The following is a 19,018-nucleotide window of genomic DNA, read 5'->3' on the forward strand; positions in this document are numbered from 1 at the left end:
GAAGACAAAATATGTGAGCTACAGCACATGATTTCATTGGTTTCTGACCGCTCAAAGTAAAGACTATAACAGAAGAAGCAAGAGCCAAGGAAACAGACAATCCAACAAGTACCCACTTCTCTTTTTGTAAGTTTACCCATTTATTTTGAGAGTAATCAAAATAGGTGAGGGCCCCCTGGCTACTTCTTAAGCATCATGTTCTCAAAACATTCTGATTAGTTACAAGCTACTGGAAAGTTCTATTTTAAAATTTTGTTTCTTGGGGCGCCTGGGTGGCTCAGTCGGGTTAAGTGTCCGACTTCGGCTCAGGTCATGATCTCATGGTCCGTGAGGTCGAGCCCCGCATCGGGCTCTGTGCTGACAGCTCAGAGCTTGGAGCCCGTTTCAGATTCTGTGTCTCCCTCTCTCTCTGTCCCTCCCCTGTTCATGCTCTGTCTCTCTCTATCTCAAAAATAAATAAACGTTAAAAAAAAAAATTTAAATTTTGTTTCTTTAGCATGTCAGAAATATCCTTGTAGAAATATATCGTAATGCTTAATTGGTGAAATTCCACTCGAATTTTGTATCTTCCTGTATTTTCACATCAGGAAAATATAATACTTTAGAGTGACCTAAGTCAATCAACTTTTTATGAAAATACACGTAAAAAGAATAAAAGGTGGGGGGCGACAGGGTGGCTCAGTTGGTTAAGAATCCAACTTTTGATTTGGCTCAGGTCATGATCTCATGGTGCATAAGATGGAACCCCTTGTCAGGCTCTGAGCTGACAGCACAGAGCTTGCATGGGATTCATTTTCTCTCTCTCTCTCCCTGCCCCTACCCCGCCTCAAGATAAGTAAATAAAACATTAAAAAAATATATATATAACTTTCCTTTCCACAAGATACCACGCTGCAGCTTTTAAATAATTTAGCCTAAATAAAATGGTAATTGCTAATCAACAATTAGTATTTAGTATTAACAACAAACTAGCAGTGAGCCTATGCTTTTTTCCTATTTGCACTTTGCTGTTTGCTCTGAGTGAGCCAGGGACGTTGGAGCTGCCTGACCTTTCCCCAGCAGAGTGTAAACGAGAAGGCTGGGGCAGGGGGTGGGGGGGGGGTGGGGGGGTGGGGGGGGTGCTGCAATGCTGAATCACAGGCTCCAGACAGCAACCACCTAAGCGACCCAGCGACAGACACTGCAAGCAGCACCATATGTGCCCCCCACCCTCCCATGCCAGGGTCCTTGCCTCAGTGTGGGCTGTGCTGCCAGAGTCCCCTTCCAACAACAAGCAGAACTGCAGCATGGTGGAGCCCCTTCCCCAGGAAGATTTGGAGCCACTAGAGAACAATCTGGCAGAAACACATTTAAATACCTAGCTGAGCTCATAAGAAAGAAATTCCCAGATGCCTGAACTCAGAAGAAGAAAAAGCCAGAGTGGTGAGGATGTACTCAGGAGGAAAAAGGTTTTAAAGCCCAGGGGGTAGGTTTCAATTCCTCTCAAAGACAGTTATATACAAGAGTCAGGGAGCTGGAACTATTCCTAAATAAAACTGGGGTCCTGAGAAGGGGGTATTGTCAGTGCAAGGGACACCTGAAAGGCTCCATCCATGGACTTAGGGAGGAAAAGGCAGGAGAAAGCGTCTCTACTAGAGGCTCTGGGCTTGTGCATATGTTGGGTGTTTAGATGTCTAAATCAAGAAATCAAAATTCAGAAACTATACCACCAGGTAGATTTGAAGTCAGAATGTACATACATACTAGTGACCCCTTGAAAAAACAAACCAACCAACCTCAAGCTGAGAAATTCACATAATATCAGATTTAGAAAGATATTTCTGAAAAGCCAGAATGTGGGATTCCCACAAACACTATCCAGCGCCTGCATTTTACTGGTAAGAAAATGAAAGCTCAGGGATATTAGGTGAGCTACAGAAGCAAGGTTTCCAAAGAAGAATATCACATTGCTTGGGTTCCAATTCAGACCCTGCCCCTTACCAATTCTGGGGCTGTAGGCAAAACACAAAATGTCTGGGCACCTCACTTACTGACGCTGTAAGAGAACCCAGCTTCTGCAGGACTGAGCCTCAGGTTCCCTGAGTCATGACTGTTCTCTTGTTAAGGGGCAGGGGAATGCAGGACCCCTCGCAGGTGAGAGCAATGCGGAGGTAGGAGGCCTGAGAGCTCCCAGCTGTCTTCTCTTGTCACCTGGCCCACAAACACTCTTGCAACCGCATTGCACAGACAGAATGAAGGGCCGGGCACAGAGGATGCCACACTTTTTCTTTAAAACCTCCCAGAGCTTTGAGCATTTTATAAAGTAAAAACATGAAAACTATGTTCACTTTAAGGTATTATTTTAGGAAAAGAAATGAAAACATAACCAGGATATGTATTAATTTTAATAACATTTATCTCAAAATACAAACATTGATATCTATTCTCTGTATCCAACAAAAATAAGATTAAAAGATAATAGCTAAGAATAAAATTACAGATTAAAAAACAGATGAAAATTTTAAAGCGATCGTAAAAATTACACACCTCAGGACCTGAGCAGTACCTCTTTTCTTGTTTTTTCTACATGTTCGATTTTTATTCCAACTCAAGTTTTGTAAATTGCCTTCTTTCTTCTCCTGAAGCTTCTTCCTCCTATAAGGATCTTCTTGCTAAAGAGAAAAAAGAAACCTTAAGTAAAGGTTTAAACTGAAGACCAACTTCATATGAATTCAGAATGTTCCAACATGGGTGAAAACAGAGACATACATTTCTCAATCTCTAGTTTGTTTTCATTTCCCTTCCTTCTCTACCTTCCTCAATCTCTGCAAAAAGAAAAAACAATCATTGCCTATAAAATTCCAAACAGGCTAAAAAGGAAAAACATCTGTTAGCAATTTAGGGTCAGCTTGCTGTTAATCGGCAGCAATAAATTCTCCAGCATTCACCTGTTAATTTGGTATGTGCAATTCGCATGAATTACTACTGAAGAAAAGTCACGTAAAAACTCAACTTAGGAGTAATTTGTGTATTTCTGTTTTTATTTGTTTATAGAAAAACTTTAGGAGGACAGCCAAATCTCCACTGAGTGTGCCAAACTAGTTTAAGCTTTTGTAAATAAGGCAAGAATATGCTTGATGTTTTAAATGTGTTCTGGCTTTTCTGAAAAACTTAATTTAGCATGAAATTCGTATTTTTATATATCTATACATTATGTACGTATGTGTATATACACATATACACATACGTGTGTGTGTGTGTGTGTGTGTGTGTGTGTGTATACATATATATATATTTTTTTTAATTTGGGCCTTTTCCTCTTTTAAATGTTAGGCATAGTCCGTTAAGCCAAGAGAAGGGGGATTCCCCTGCCCCTTAACATTTTGAAGTAGCTCCTGCCTTAGAAGTCCTCTAATAACTCTATTTCTCTTCTTTCTACCACTCTGCCTCTTTAAAGGTTTTTTTTTTAATGTTTATTTATTTGAGAGAGAGAGAGAGAAAGAGAGAGAGAGAGAGAGCGCACAAGCAGAGGAGGGGCAGAGAGAGAGAGGGAGACACAGAATCCAAAGCAGGCTCCAGGCTCCCAGTTGTCGGCACAGAGCCCAAAGCAGGGCTTGAACTCACGAACCATGAGATCACGACCTGAGCCGAAGTCGGATGCTCAACTGACTGAGCCACCCATGTGCCCCAAACTCTGCCTCTTTACAGCAGAGGCACTGTCAGCAGGTGGGAGAAGGTACAGAGCTCACTAGGGCTTGAAAAATGCATTGTTCCTGGACATCACAGAGGCAAATCCCCCAGCTCAGAGAGTCCTCTTCCTACTGACCCTTAGGATTCACCTTTCATACAGAATAAAGACTGCCTCATTTTACCTTCTTTTTTGAGAAGTTTGGTCCAGAAATCAGAGTAGGAATCCATGGCATTCTAGCATACACCTGACTAATACACATGACTTGGAAGAGGAAAAGCAGAAGGTTTCAAATGCCTACATGTTACATATCTGGGGTATCAAAAGCCTCATGTACCTATTACGGCAAGAGGCTTACTACAATAAATACTAGAAATAAAATGAAACTGCAACTGTACATGTGGTAGGATTATGGGATTTGGGGGTTCTTCTTAATACTCCTTTAGTTTCTCTCCCAATAAGTATGTATTAACTTTTTTCTGATTCTGAAGGAATCTGAAAAACATGACACGTTAAACACACAAAGCCCTATCTTATAGGATTTTATGCTAACTGCTTAAGTTAGACGCTAAACACATTAATAACATATGATCAGACATTATCCAAAGTTAAACAGTAAATACATGCCATATTTATTCACGTACTATTCCCTGTATATTTCTAACTTTGGGGAGGAAAGTTTTCCTCTCCCCTCCCCTCTCCACTTAAGGGCCAAGAAAGACTTTTCAACACAGCAAGTACTTGAGCCTTTCTGTCCCTCCAGAGTCACATACAAAGAAAGGATCTGTCTCTAAGTGGGGTCAGAGAAAGAGTGAGCTGGTCAGTAGTCACTCTGACACTTGGCTGCCTTTCTGCACTCAATCTGGTTAGATTTGTCATCCTGTGCAAACAAGAGGGACTACAGAGACATGAGACTGGGTGGTCAGAGGCATCGTTACTGTCTCTGAATATAGGCAAGAGTGATTAACGAGAGTGCGGGGCACGCTGGACTCCGGTGAGTGGAATGACAGAGAAGCAGAGTGCATGAGCAAACAGACAGGAACAGAAACAGGGTGTGGACAAGAGAGGGAAAAGACTGAGGACATACTGAGGAATGAAAAACCAATGAATGGACTTGCTGTGTGTGTGTGTGTGTGTGTGTGTGTGTGTGTGTGTGTGTGTGTGTGTGGCGGGGGCTGGGGGGCGGGGGAGAGGGAGTGAGGAACAATGGGAAGTGAAGAGGAAGGGCTCCAGTCAGGCTTGGAGAACAGGCCAGCACTGGCAGTAGCAGATGGCGGGGGGAGGGGGCCGGGAGAGAAAACCAGAGACCCAGAGCAACAGACTTGTGGAGAAATGAGAGGCAGACTAAAGGCACAATCTGGCTCTTTGCTTTCTGGTAGAGGGTGTCACACATAGAGGGAGGCAGGACCAACCAGGGAACGAGTCCGTGCAGAGTTGCAAGTAAGACCACAACTGTGAGGCCAAACAGCCCAATTTGAATCTCACTCCATGCCTACAACTGTGATCTTGAGCAAGTTACTTAGCTTCTCTCTGCCTCAGTTTCCTGAATCTTCCTCAAAAGGCTGTTGTGAGTGTTACATTACCTGATACATAGTAAGAATTCTATAGAAGACCTGGCTATTATCACATTATTGAATTATTTGAACTAGTGAAGTTCTCTGATAGCCCTGGTAGAAGGGACAATTTCATTGATTACAGGGTGGGGAAATAAAAAGATTTCCTAAAAGCAAAAAGATTTAGTAAAAGCAAATGAAAAAAAATCAAAGAAAAACCACAGATTTCACAATACATTCTTCAAGCTGCTGTATATAAGTAAAAGCAAATAAAAGAGGGAAAGGGCCAATTAAGAAAAAAATCGGAGGGGCGCCTGGGTGGCGCAGTCGGTTAAGCGTCCGACTTCAGCCAGGTCACGATCTCGCGGTCCGTGAGTTCGAGCCCCGCGTCAGGCTCTGGGCTGATGGCTCGGAGCCTGGAGCCTGTTTCCGATTCTGTGTCTCCCTCTCTCTCTGCCCCTCCCCCGTTCATGCTCTGTCTCTCTCTGTCCCAAAAATAAATAAAAAAAAACGTTGAAAAAAAAAAAAATTAAAAAAAAAAAAAAAAAAAAAAAAAGAAAAGAAAAAAATCGGATACACTATTTGATAGGCAGAGTCAATACCGTGCTGTATGTTCTTAAAGAAAATAAGAAAAACACATGCGACAGAAAAACAGGCAAAGGACATGAAATAGAAATTTGCAAAAGAAATATAAAAGGCTAAAAACCATGAAGACTTCACCCAAAATACTTAATAATGAAGTATGTTTTTAGGAAAGCCAAATTATAGACCAGCTTGGATCTCATCTTTCCATTTTGGTTTTAAAAACCACGAGTGTATTTACACTGCATGTTTCTGCCTGCAAACACCAGGAGAGGGCTGGGGAGGCAGAGTGCCGTTAACACAGTCTGCCTCTGGGCAGCACAAGTGGAACTGGGCGAGACATTCACTTCTAACTTATTTTAAAAAATGAAAAAGATTTCAGCGGTAGGATTTTGGATGGATGAGTTTTTACTTGTTTTTCGGAATAGGAAAGTGCTGATTTTTCCCTGGTGAGAGATGCAAAGTGAAAGAAAACACAGTCGTTTCCCTACCTCGCTGATCAAGATTTTGCATGACACATGGGGCTGCTGGGGGCAGAGGAAGCCAGCGTTTCCTACACCATCCATGTGAACATGAATCCACCTTTCTGGAACGCAATCTGGGGCACACATGAGGATACTCTCTAATCCTACTTCTAGAAATCTCTAACAAGGACACAGCAGGTATACAGGGAAGACTTAAGAACAACGTAGCTCATCATAGCGCTATTTACGAAAATAACAAGCTGTAAATTAATGTCCAGTCACAGGGGAATGGTTTAGGATTAGGGGCATAGTTAAATGACAGAATGTTATGTAACCACTGAAAGTTCCCTTTGTTTTGAACGTGAGAAAATTCAGAATTATTAGCATGATTAGCAAACCTACATCTACATAATGATAATGCTGAGGTTTTTAAAAAGTTGTATAAAAAAGAAATAGAATATATAAAAATGTACAAAGTGGTTCATTTTGGATAGACTTTTCTCCCCGCTGCCCCTTCCTTATGCTTTTATAACAATCATAAATTCCTTTTCTAAGGGGAAAAAAATCTGCTTGAAAAAATAAACAGCAGGGCTACGGTTAAAATTTAGTTTGTAGCTCTTAAATCTGGGCTTCAACCTTCTTTGCCAATAAATCTACAGGAATGTTCCCCATGTACTATAGACAGATTTATACAATTTTCTAAGCTGCAAAGTTAGGCCCTAAGAATGTATAAGAAAAACAAACATTGAGTGCTGCCCTTGGGAATGTGTTTATTGAGAACGACTTCTCCAAACGAACAATGAAATGGAAAGCACACACTTGCAAGGTTTTAAAGAGATGCTCTGCAAAACAGGGAGTGAGTCTTGGAGACAGCAAAACAAATGAGGGACTATGGTCCCTCAGATCCTCCAGCTGGTGGCATCCTTCCTGTTGAGGGGATTGCCATCATCTTTAGGTGCAGATGTCTGTCTTACACAGGCTCCCAGGCCAGAAAAGGAAGGAGGAGCTTACATGACCCCTGGGACTGTGCACGAGCGAAGTCTGAGCTCCAGGGATAACGAGAAAAAAGAAGAGGCCCAAGCACAGAGGCCTGGGTCTGTCATGGGGGCCAGAGGCTGAGTCTGAAGTGGGGGAATGGCACCCACCCGTGACAGATGGATGCCAGCAGCACCACCACTGAAGCACAGTTCCTCGGGGCCACCTCCTCCTTGTGGCCCTCAGATGGAGGGACCTGGCGTGAGTCCCAGCTCGCAGGCTGTGCAGCCACTGAGTGATCATATCTCAGTGTTGGTTTCGATCTCACTACAGGGCAACATGGAAGTCTCCAAAGCCCTTATCAGGAGGATGTTAAGGTTCAACCCTTACCCTCACCCATTCCCTCCTACCTCAAATTCAATGACTTTATTTCTGCTCCTGAAAGCACAGCCCGTCTTAGTCTTCCGGCCTCGCTTCCAGTACATCTGCTATACCTGCACCCTCAAGCCGTCCACAGCTACACCACCACCCGAGGTTCACACTCAGGCCCCTGCTCTTCCCTCTGTACATACACACCTCGGAGAACTTAGTGTCCTCTTTCAGTTCTAACCTCCACAGGCACAGCTCCCATTCAAGCCCTGGATCCGTATCTCCAGCTGTCACTAACGAACACGGTCACTTCCTTTCTACTTACCCCTTGTCAGTGCTTTGTAAGTGCGCTACTCTAAGCACTTACCACATGAACTCATCTATGCCTCACAATGCTAGGAGGTAGGCAGGCTACTCTCATCCTCATTTGTCAGATACGGAAACTGCGATGTTAAGTAACTTGTCCAATGTTATAGAGCAAGTAAGTGACCACCTGGATTCAAACCCAACAAGTCTGGCTGCAAAGTCCATGCTCTTCATTTGCAACATTGCTTTGATAAACATAAAAATGAACTCATAAGTCAGAATTCCCCATCTTCTAGTTAGCCAGACTTAAAACCCTGGAGTTACTTTTGCAAGTGATTGTATAAGAGAAGACAGCTCCTCTCCTTTGTGCAATTAGGTGCAGGGAAGTCCTATTAGTTTTTCTTCTAAATTCTTACCTACTCTTCCTACCCTTGACCCTTGCTCCTGCCCAAACACAGCCTTATATCACACCTCCCAGCAGAGTAACAGCCTCCTTATGAGAAGACAGCTGGTGCCCACCTCTGCTCTCTATAACCCAGCCTCCAAAACGTTCATACTGACCCTCCAAAAATGCATTATCCACACATTCATTCAAGCATTTACTAAACAACTACACTTTATAATCTTTGTAACAGCCATTCTGCCCGTCTTTGTGAAACTGAACTGAAAAATACCCAATTATGACCTTCAAGAAACTCACAGCCTATAGGCTGTTTTCCACCACCCATCCACATGCCAGTTCAGAAACCTTCCATAGCACTCCATCATTTGCAGCAGGGTCCCCCCCAAACTGGCCACCCTTCAGCCAAATCTTCTGGCCAAACCCTTCAGCCAAAAGAACTTTGTTTGGACAGATGTGCTTTTAAAAATCTGACTCTGAAATTTATTAGCAAGCAACCCACTACTGTCCAATTCTCTATAGGCATCATCACTTTGATTGCTGTGCTCACCCAGTTCACTATTTGTGCTTCTGGCTGAGGTCTAGGAGATAATGTCTAAATTTTCAATTGGTGTGCAAAGGCCTTTCCCATCTGGAAGGTCTCCCACTCTTCTCTCCCATTACTTCCCACTCCTGATTGAGCTTCTTCTCAAAGATGATCTCCTACAGCTCCCAGTTATGCTGTGGGGTTCAGGGGTGCCGCTGCCCACCTTCCCTTCTTTGCCTGTCCACGTTTCTATCTGAAATCCCTTCCACCACTTGACTACTTAGAAATATCTTGTCCTTCTTTAAATGCTGCAAACTCCCAGTTTGGAATGTCTAGGATATCTTTATTTTGTATCATTTTCATGTTATTTAAATGAAAAACCCATGTTGGTTATGAAGTTTAAGCAAAAATAGAAGAATATAGAGAAGGAAAAAAGAATCACCCCAAATCCCACCACCCAGAAATAACCAGAGTCTGCCACTGATTATTTGGCAAACCTTATTTTTTACTATCTCTTTATGAACCTACATACACATTAGGATGGCAAGACAAGTGACAGGAATGATTCATAATATTGGAACGATGTATTATTTTTAAATAAAAATTTAAAGCTCAGTTTTATTTGAATTTAACAAAAGTAACTGAAGTAGAACCCAGGGAACTGCCAATGTTCAAATAATCATTTCTTCTTTATTAATTGTTTAACGTTAAGAAAGATAGTGAAGGACATTTTCATTAAGTTTTCACCCTATTAAGTGCTATGTTCAGTTTTATACAGTATGGACTCTCCACCAAGAAAAATAACATTAAAACTCACCATCACCTACCATTCAATACCATCTCTCATTTTTGCAGATTGTTACCTTTTCGTTTTAAAATATGCAATCTGTTCTGCAATTATAATTGCTAACTGTTTAGTTTTAATTGCGGGTGGAAAATGGACAGAAATCCCAACAACAGACCTTTAACACAGCTTCAGTAGTCCTGGGTCCTTATTTTCACTTCTAGCTTAGTTAAATTTCATTAACTTCATTTTTTAAGAAAGACTCATGATGAACTCACCTGTGTTTAAGGATGCTGCTGTCTTCGCACTTAAGTGTCAACTTGGCTAGAGTGTTCTTGCTCACATTCTCATTCTCTCCAAGATATGGCTCCCTGTGCCCTGGCATGAGACTTTTCTACCAAGTGAGGCAAGCCTGAGCTGGTGTTTCTCCATCTTCCTCACCTCCTTGCACTGTTCTTTAGGCTTTAAGTTCAATAACTATAGCCAGGCTGTGCCTGTGTCCATTGCTATGTGTCAGTTTTTCCTGGTGCACCCAGTGTGCCCTTTTATTCTACAAATTCCATTCTTCCCTTGTATCAGGAAAATTTTCTTCGATTTCATCTCTGAATAAATATGTTTCAGATCTATTTCCTGGGTCATTTACTTAAACACTCATTATTCTTCTGTTGGACTGGTTTTGTCTTTCTTTGCCCCATATCTATCATCATCTTTTCTCTAACTGCTTCCAGCTCTTCAATTTTTTCCCTCACACTCGCTCTGATTATCTTAAAGCCTTTCTCGGGGTCAAATAATTCAAGTTTTGGCTACTGTTGTGTAACGTCATTTGGGTCTTCATTTCTTAGCTGTATAATGTCTCTTTTAACCTCATCCTGGTGTATTGATTTGCCTTTATAAAAGCTCTCATTTTATGGAGTTCATTTTCTATAGTGAGAAGTATGAAGAGCTTTCTTCAGGTCTCTGGATATGTTTTCTTCTACATTAGGATCTTTACCTGTCTTCTGTGTTCTACTCCTTTCATTCGCTTTTACTGTGTGTGTTGGGGGGGGGGGGGTGGTATACAGTGTATATCTGCATAGTTAGAATGCTATGTTTTTCCCACTGGGCTTTTACTAATACACAGATAGCTCTGTTCTGAAATAAAGTAGGTAAATTCTCCTAAATACCTTTTCTACCTTTCTCCTTCACCTGTTTGCTTTTGCCTATGAGATATGGGGCTGGGTTCTGCTCTCTAGATGCTCTTTGGTAGGCTACACTAGAGAGAAGGGAGAGGGTTTGCCAGGACAGTGTGCAACTATGTTCTCTTTTCTGGGAATCTGTTGCACAAGCGCCCACTTGCTTGAGCTAGACAGGCATCCCTTTCCTGTGGATTTTGGCCTATGCTTCCAACTCAGCAAGAGCAGACCCTAAAACGGATGTTGGGTAACAACTGGAGAAAAGGGACTGGTTCTACTCCACCGTCTTTACCAGGAGTTAACCCATCTGCTTAAGAACAGCTTCCCCAGAGAATAAAAGATAAAAGCTATCTGATGTTACTAGAAATTATCTTAGCGTCTCCTATGGAATTAGAAGATAAATAAAACTTTCCAAACACCTCAAACTCACCACTTACAAGTACAGATTCAAATGCATAACTAGCCCCCTCACTGAAAAGTATGAAATATACGTGGACAGTCACTAGACAGATATTTGCTCTCTAAGCCCTAAAAATGGGTTTTGTCCTAATAGGCAAGAGAAAAAGGAATACAGACCTCGACTGAAGGTGTGTCCTGTTTCTCAAAACATATGTCTTCTTTAGATGCTTTGTGGATCTTCTTTTCTGAGGAAGACTTTGTGTCAACCTTTTTCAAAGTTTCACAGCTGTCTACTTCATTCTTGACAGGCACTTGCTGGTTATTCCCTTGAATACATAAAAATGATTTAATCTCTAGCTAATTATTTCCATTCACATTCCCATAGTTAAATCTCTTTCCCACACCAATCTAATTTAATGAGATTTAGACTTAAAGATTGTTCCCGACATTCACGATGCTCTAGAAATGTGTTGACCACTAAAACCGTGCTTACGTTACGAGGTCTACAAAAAGTCTTTAAAAGAGATTGAGGGAAAAGCCTGAGGCGGTACACCATTATTTACAGCAGCATTATACCTAACAGCCAATAGGCAGAAACAACCCAAGTGTCCTTAGACAGATGGACAGACAAACAAAATGTGGTATACCTACAGTGGAATAGCATTCAGCCTTAAGAGGAATGAATCATTGCCCAACACCGTGGGCAATATTATACTTAACACTATTGAGGTGTATACTCAAAAATGATGGAGAGGGAAAAGCAAAGGAAGGAAATTCTGACACATGCCACAACGTGGATGAACTCTGAAGACCTGAGGCTAAAAGAAATAAGCCAGTCCCCCACAGAGAAATACTATATGATTCTTCTTGTCTGAGGGACCTGGAGTCATCAAATTCATAGAGATGGGCTGGCGGGAGAGGGCAGAGGTACTCACTGCTTAATGGGTATAGAGTTTCTTTTCATGACAGTGAAAAGGTTCTGGAAACGGATGGTGGTGATGGTTGCACAACAATGTGAAGGTACTTAATGCCACGGAGCTTTATAATTAAAATGGTAAATCTTATGTTATGCCTATTTTACCCCAATTTTTTTGAGGTTGGTGAGGGGAGAGAGGGGTAAAGGCCTTGGCTTCCAGTCATGACCCAGTCCCTAATTAGTTTTCAAAGCAAATCTCTTAAGTTGCCTGAGTTTCTTCAGTTTCCTTAGTTATAAAATGAAAATACCACTTTCTCCGCCTGCCCCGACTGCTACAAAGATGAAATCAGAAGACCCATAAATGGAAAGGATCCCCACCAAAACTACATGACCCGTTTCAGGGCAGGTCCTCCTCCCAGTCGGGACGCACCTGCGCCCAGCAACCAGGGCCTGTACCCTGTAAATGAGCAGATGAATCACAGGGCAAAAAAGCTGGTGCTGGTAGAAACCTCATGTGAAAACATGATTTTCCTACTTTTCTTTCAAGTGATTTCATGCCTAAGTGTATTTCTTCTTCCATCCCTTACTTCAAAATAAAGTCAAAGCAACGTCAACCCCACAAAAACTGGCCTCAGTGTTCTAATATGAAACAAAGCATTTCAATACCTTCTCTTTTTTTCTTGAACTGAGACTTCCCTTACCATACCTTTGCAATCTGAGAAAGTTTAGATGGCCCGGCAGCTATTTCATAAGGAAGCAGGCTGCAGGCTTGGTGATGCAAGCCTGACCTCACTTCAGCAGGGGCTCCAGTCTGGCCCTGCTTTGGGACCTGGTGCAGGGAAAGTCTGTGCCCGCAAAATGAAATGAGCAGTTCAATCCCCTCTGATTCTGAAATTCTGAAGCTGAACTCACTCAAAGCAAGATATATACATCTTACAAATAACACTTACAAGGGAAGCATGCTTTTATTTTGTTAATGGAAAATGGTGTAAGTATCACAGAACTATAAAAACGCTGGGAAGCATTAATTGCCCTAAGACACAAGTTGGGTGTTCAGACAACTACAGAGGAAAATATCCACCATGATGAAGTGGTAAAGGAAAGAGCCAAGAACAAAGGAGGCAGGATCCAAAACAGAAAAAGAAATCATAAATAAGGACATCCCTTCGGATTCTGGAAACCATACATATAAAAGAGAACACATACATTCTCCCCAAAAATGTGCCGCTAACTTTCCTAGAGTCTTAATTCGTGAGAAAATGGATTTCCTTACGTGTTCTTCTGGCCAAGAACAGCCCTAAAAGTATTAGTCGTCAAACTTTCTCAGGAAGGATCCAAAGTTAATATCCAACACTGAACTGTCCCCAAAAGTGCTAAAGCACTTAGTAACACCTTCTGTGGGGCTGGGAATCAGGACCAACAGTAAAAGCAATACTTTTTTTTTTTTAATTTTTTTTTTAACGTTTTATTTATTTTTGAGACAGAGAGAGACAGAGCATGAACGGGGGAGGGTCAGAGAGAGGGAGACACAGAATCTGAAACAGGCTCCAGGCTCTGAGCTGTCAAGCACAGAGCCTGATGCAGGGCTCGAACTCACGGACCGCGAGATCACGACCTGAGCCGAAGTCGGACACTTAACCGACTGAGACACCCAGGCGCCCCCCCACTTTTTTTTAAATTTTTTTTTAGTAAAAGCAATTCTAATAACAAGTTCTTCATTGAGTCTTTGAGAAACTCTAACATGACAATATCTAAGAATTTAGAAATTCATTTACTAAATGGAGCCATCCAAGTCATCTTATTAGGCACGATTACTTACTTACAGTGTTATACAACTTTCTTATACCCATCTCAGAGAGTCAGTGTTTGAGCCACAAAGATAAAAAACAAATAAAACAGGGAACAAGTGAACACAACTAGAATCCTGCTTAAACTTTTATGGTATCAAATCTAATCAAGTGTTATATTTTGAGTAAAAGCTAATCTTCAAGGTATTAGTATCTATGAGTAAAATGAGACTATTTGAATTTTTCAAATATTGTATTTCAGAAATTTGGAGTGTCTATTCAGTGACATCTTCCATGTATTGTTAATTCCAAGGCTTAGGGTATTATTCAATTTAAAAGTTTATTATCCTTTACATTGTTATAAGCAGAAAGCAATAAAAGGGCGCCTGGGTGGCTCACTTGGTTAAGCCTCCACCTTCAGCTCAGGTCATGATCTCATAGTCTGTGGGTTCAAGCCCCGCATCGGGCTCTGTGCTGACAGCTCAGAGCCTGGAGCCTGCTTCAGATTCTGTGTCTCCCCCTCTCTCTGCCCCTCCCCTGCTTGCGCTCTCTCTCTCTCTCTCTCTCTCTCTCTCTCGTGCGCGTACTTTCTCTCAGAAATAAAAATTAAAAGAAAGAAAGCAATAAAATAATTGGCTGACTATTCCTCTTTCATAGTGCTGAGGCCAGCTGTGTGTCTTTAACCTTAATTCCAGAGATCATTATTTTTTAATTGTACGGTCAAATACAGATCTAGAATTGTGATCACACAATTTAAAAATAATACACATTTGAAAAGAGACATATTTAAAAGATCATTTACGTTACACACAGAGCTCTACTCTTGTCAGAAGCTCAAAAGACTCTGGAATACATAACAAATGTTTGAAAAATTGAGCTGTGGTTTGACAGGTGGATGCCAAGAAAACTGTGTGTGAAAACAGAGCTCTGAAGCATCTGTCAACAGACTTCCTTTCTATGGGGAATTTTAATTTATGAGTTACTACAAGGCCTCTCAGAAGAAGGCCACAGAAAGAACAGGAAGGGGATGAGACACATTTCTTTTATTCAGAAAATAAATTCTGTGTTTTTCAACAACAAAACTGAGCATGTAGTGCCAGAGCCATTAATATTCACCTTGGAATATTTTTTTTCTCACACAATATGTCACCCTCAGGAAAAATTAAAAAGCCTCAGAATAGGAGAAGGCAAACTTCCTCACATGCCTCAAGGAGGTCTGTCAGGTTAATAAAATCACTTCAGGCACTCTTAGGAGACAGACCGCCTGCCCCCTTCCCCTTTTACCAAAAGTAATCTTGTCACTGAATTTGCCTCTATGGAACATTTGTGTACTTTAGGAGAAGGAGCTAGGATGTGGCAAACACACTAGCTGCTTTCCCCTGAGCAAACAGAGATTCCCCATTCTAGTGGGCCACACAGGAAACGAGGTGGAGGGACCTGGGATTCCCAACCAGCCGGCGGGCTAAGTTCAACTATTAACACAGAAGCCGTTTTCTTCAGATTCTAGAATGATTTTGTGATGGAAACACGTTTTTCACAAAGTAAAACACTTTTCAAAGCAAAAAAAGAACCAACCCTCAAAGTTGGAAGTGAAAATTTGGAGAGTTCTCATATACAAATGGTTTTCTCATCCTTGAGCATTCTTCACACGTTATGGACTCCCTGCCAATTATATGCCTGTTCACCATCTGCCAGCTTATTACAATGCTTTCCTTTAAAATCTGATAAAAGCACCCCAAGCCCTTGATATTACTAAAAAAAACTGCAAATCCTATCTTCAAACTACAAATATCTTCCTCTAGAATTCTCAGTCCTTTCTTATTTTTAAAATTGTCAATCCTTTAAAATGTCTAAATTGTAAATGGATGGCAGGCAACCTATTTTTTTTAACCTCTTTGATATTTTCCTAGAATAGTGCTGTGAACAGAAAACAGAACAAAACACATGTCAATGAATGGCTTTCCCTGCGAGGAATCTCCTGCTGACATACTAATTCCGGAGAGAAATTCAGCACTGTGAATTAGCACCTCTAAGTTTGCTGGTCGGAACATGGTGAAAAGCCAAAGTTCTTTCATCAGTCCTTACTTGATCTGATCAACAATCACCCTGATACCACTTAACATACTACTGATCTAACCAAAGAGCAGTTTTTAAAGACTTCTTATTGCAAGACACTTGTTTCCATTTAAAACACAGATTAGCAATCTGCACAGGAGGGAAAGATTCTGGGCAGGAATGACATCTATGATGATATAAGCAAGTCCTTTGTTTCTGGACCTCCAATACGAAGTTCACTCACACTTGCTGAAGTATTACTACATGGCCATCTATGCTCCACTATGGGCATTAAACATCAAGTATTGGACAGGAGGGACCTGAAGCACAAATGTGAATCCTCTGACCCACTCTAGCGCTGCACTTTGGGCCCACGTCTCCACATTTTAACCCACTTCAGAGTACTGCAGTGCAGCAAAAGGTCCTTCCCATCTATCTATCCACAAGGCCATGGCCACTGCACTCTGCAGGCACATTTATGCAGATGCCTAATGGACGCAATGGGCCACAGAAGCACCTCAAACAACTATGGTTTTAGGCTTACGTAAAGTCAGCCTATGTTAGATCCTGTGCTCAGGCCTAAATGATACCAAACAAGGAAAACCCTGGTAGGATTCACCCTTAATCTCACTCTTTCACAAATGTTTTGCAGCCCGGGCCCCATGGAAATGGAACAATAGGAAGCCCCCTGCCCTACCACGAAACATCCTCAGACCAGGTATGCTATGCTATCATTTGAGGATCTGGTTGAATGCTTCATCCGGAGTGCGTGCTCACACACTGGGTGGACAGAACACAGGGGACAGCGTCAACCCTGCAGAGATGATTCCACCTCAAACACGTGCACGGATACCAGGGAAACGGTACAAACTGGTTGGAACAAGACGCACCAGGAATACATGTGCAGTTGCCTGACCTTGCTCCACTCGCTCGGAGGACTCCAGCTTTGAAGTTAGAGACGTCCTTTTATGGAACACATAAAATTCACTTCGGGTTTTTAACTACATGCATAAAACTCATCAGAAACTGACCAATCCATAATATTTCTCTACCCCCTCTACAGTAACAGGGAGTGAAACACATTAGATGTTTTAATAAGATCAAAGGTGACTGATTTTTCCAGATTAAAAAGTGTCCAAAATCTGACTTTTACCAGGTACAGAAACGTGCATATTAAGATGATCAGAACGGCTAAGAAAAATAAGCACGGGCTCTTATGCCAAAAGCCAAAGGGGTCAGTTAAAGCTTCACGGCAATGTTACATATAGGTAGTTTTCTGAGTCCAGTCCTGCCTACGCTTCCACTAACTGCCTTTGCTATAAGAGAACATCTGTCTTTTTTAACCAAGGGACACAATTAGACAAGAATCAGGGCCAGGGAACATGAGACGGTAGCAGCTGTTAAATATAAAAAGTTGGTAAGTTTTGTTCGGTCAGAAACATTTTATGAGCAGATTGATTTTCACAAATAGTCTGAAAATCCAAGATATAAAATAATTAGAAAGTGGTGTCCATATCCTCCCAATAAAATATGACATTGCCAACCCTCTAAACACATGTACTAAAAGTACACTTCTTAGCCACGACATTCTAAAAATGTGGTGCCTCCTCCTAAGCTTTTCATTTTGCAAACCGTACTTCAACATTTACACCTTTGCTTTAACTCTGTGCAAGAACTAAAAATTCAGCATCCATGATTAAACCTAAAGTCACAGGTGAGAACAAATTCTGTTAAAAAAACAGACCGAAGACAAACTGGAGAGAAAAGTCATCCAGGAGGATGAAAAGATTACCATTATTCTTCCCGGAAATCTCTGGCAAGTCTGACTGGTACTGAGGTGCACTTCTTGACAAGTGATTTTCAGGTAGTTTCTTAGAGGTCTTCAGAGAACAGAACTCTCTCTCCTTGAGCTCACCTATGTTTTCTGAAGTTTTAATATCCGTTTCCTTAGGAAACATACATGTCTGTATTTCCTCCTTCATATGACATTCTGAAGAAGGATGATTGACCATAACTGTGTTTTTCAGTGTGTTTTCTTCTTTATTCAGTAAGTTTTTGGGAAGGGTTAAATTCTTTTGCAGGTTGACATTTATGCCACTTGCGTATTTGAGGTTCATCCAGTTCTCACCCATAACATCAGTGCACACGTCCTCTCTAGGGGCAGACAGGGGGCTGCCCAGGGCTGGAGTCTGTCTCTCCTCGGCAGCAGTGTTGGCACTGCTGGCAACAGGTGGGCTAGGTCTGTGTTTGCTGTAATACACTGAGCACTTGTGCTTCTTCTGAGAATGACCGTAGGTACCGGGGCTCCTCCTTGCCGCGTTCTGGATCCTGCTTTGTGGAGTGTTTACTGGAAGACAGCTCTTCCCTCTGCCTTTATCAGAGGGGCCATAGGTATCAAGAAAGTTCTTACAATTGCTCCTGAATGGAGGAAGAAAAACATTTAACATCAAGCCACGTGGAATCAAATCCTACCCCTCTGTTTCTAAAGCCGTGAGAAAGAAGTGGCCATCAGTACTGTGTGTACTGGGGAATTCTATCTTTCCTTCTTCCAAAGCCCCCTGAGTTTTACAAACTAAGTCCTTATATGAAGTCTATCTTATTGTAAAAGGACTGTTACAGCCTCAATGACTTAAAGAAAATTTTATGAATCTAAACCTGGACTCAGAATAATATTTATATCACCTTAAAATAAAATCAGAACGGAGTAATATCAAAGGTGAGAGCCCCTTCCCCCCCAACACACACACACACACCCACCCACCCACACACACACACACACACACACACACACACACAGAAATTCTTACTTGTGAGAATGGGAGCTAATTACATCCATCGAACTATTGTTTTGCTGCGAAGATGAGCTAGCATTTTGCCTCTGTCTTGTTTTCATGAATTCCATAAGAATGTACTGTGCTTGTTGGAAGGCTATTAAAATCACACCCAACAGGGACAAACTGAGGAAGAAAGCAACGGGGTTCATTACTGCATGGTTCTGACTCGCATTAAAAAGACCAGCTCTCTTACAGAAGAGCAGTGGATGGTTGATGCAAAATGTCTAAA

General features: G+C 41.7%; 1 protein-coding gene across 3 annotated transcripts in view; it reads right to left on the reverse strand.

The window, feature by feature from the left end:
• The window catches only part of TMEM131L (transmembrane 131 like), a 169,527-nt gene that overhangs the window by 20,371 nt on the left and 130,138 nt on the right, over positions 1–19,018 (reverse strand). For all 3 annotated transcript variants that reach the window (XM_042983743.1, XM_042983742.1, XM_042983744.1), the window contains exons 24-27: positions 18,763–18,912; positions 17,748–18,373; positions 11,375–11,523; positions 2,527–2,651 (exon numbers count right to left, since the gene is read on the reverse strand). In XM_042983743.1, the coding sequence (XP_042839677.1) occupies positions 2,527–2,651; positions 11,375–11,523; positions 17,748–18,373; positions 18,763–18,912 (1,050 nt within the window). The remainder of the gene's footprint in view (positions 1–2,526; positions 2,652–11,374; positions 11,524–17,747; positions 18,374–18,762; positions 18,913–19,018) is intronic.

The sequence above is a fragment of the Panthera tigris genome, chromosome B1 (assembly GCF_018350195.1).
Source record: "Panthera tigris isolate Pti1 chromosome B1, P.tigris_Pti1_mat1.1, whole genome shotgun sequence".
NCBI classification, from domain to species: domain Eukaryota; kingdom Metazoa; phylum Chordata; class Mammalia; order Carnivora; family Felidae; genus Panthera; species Panthera tigris.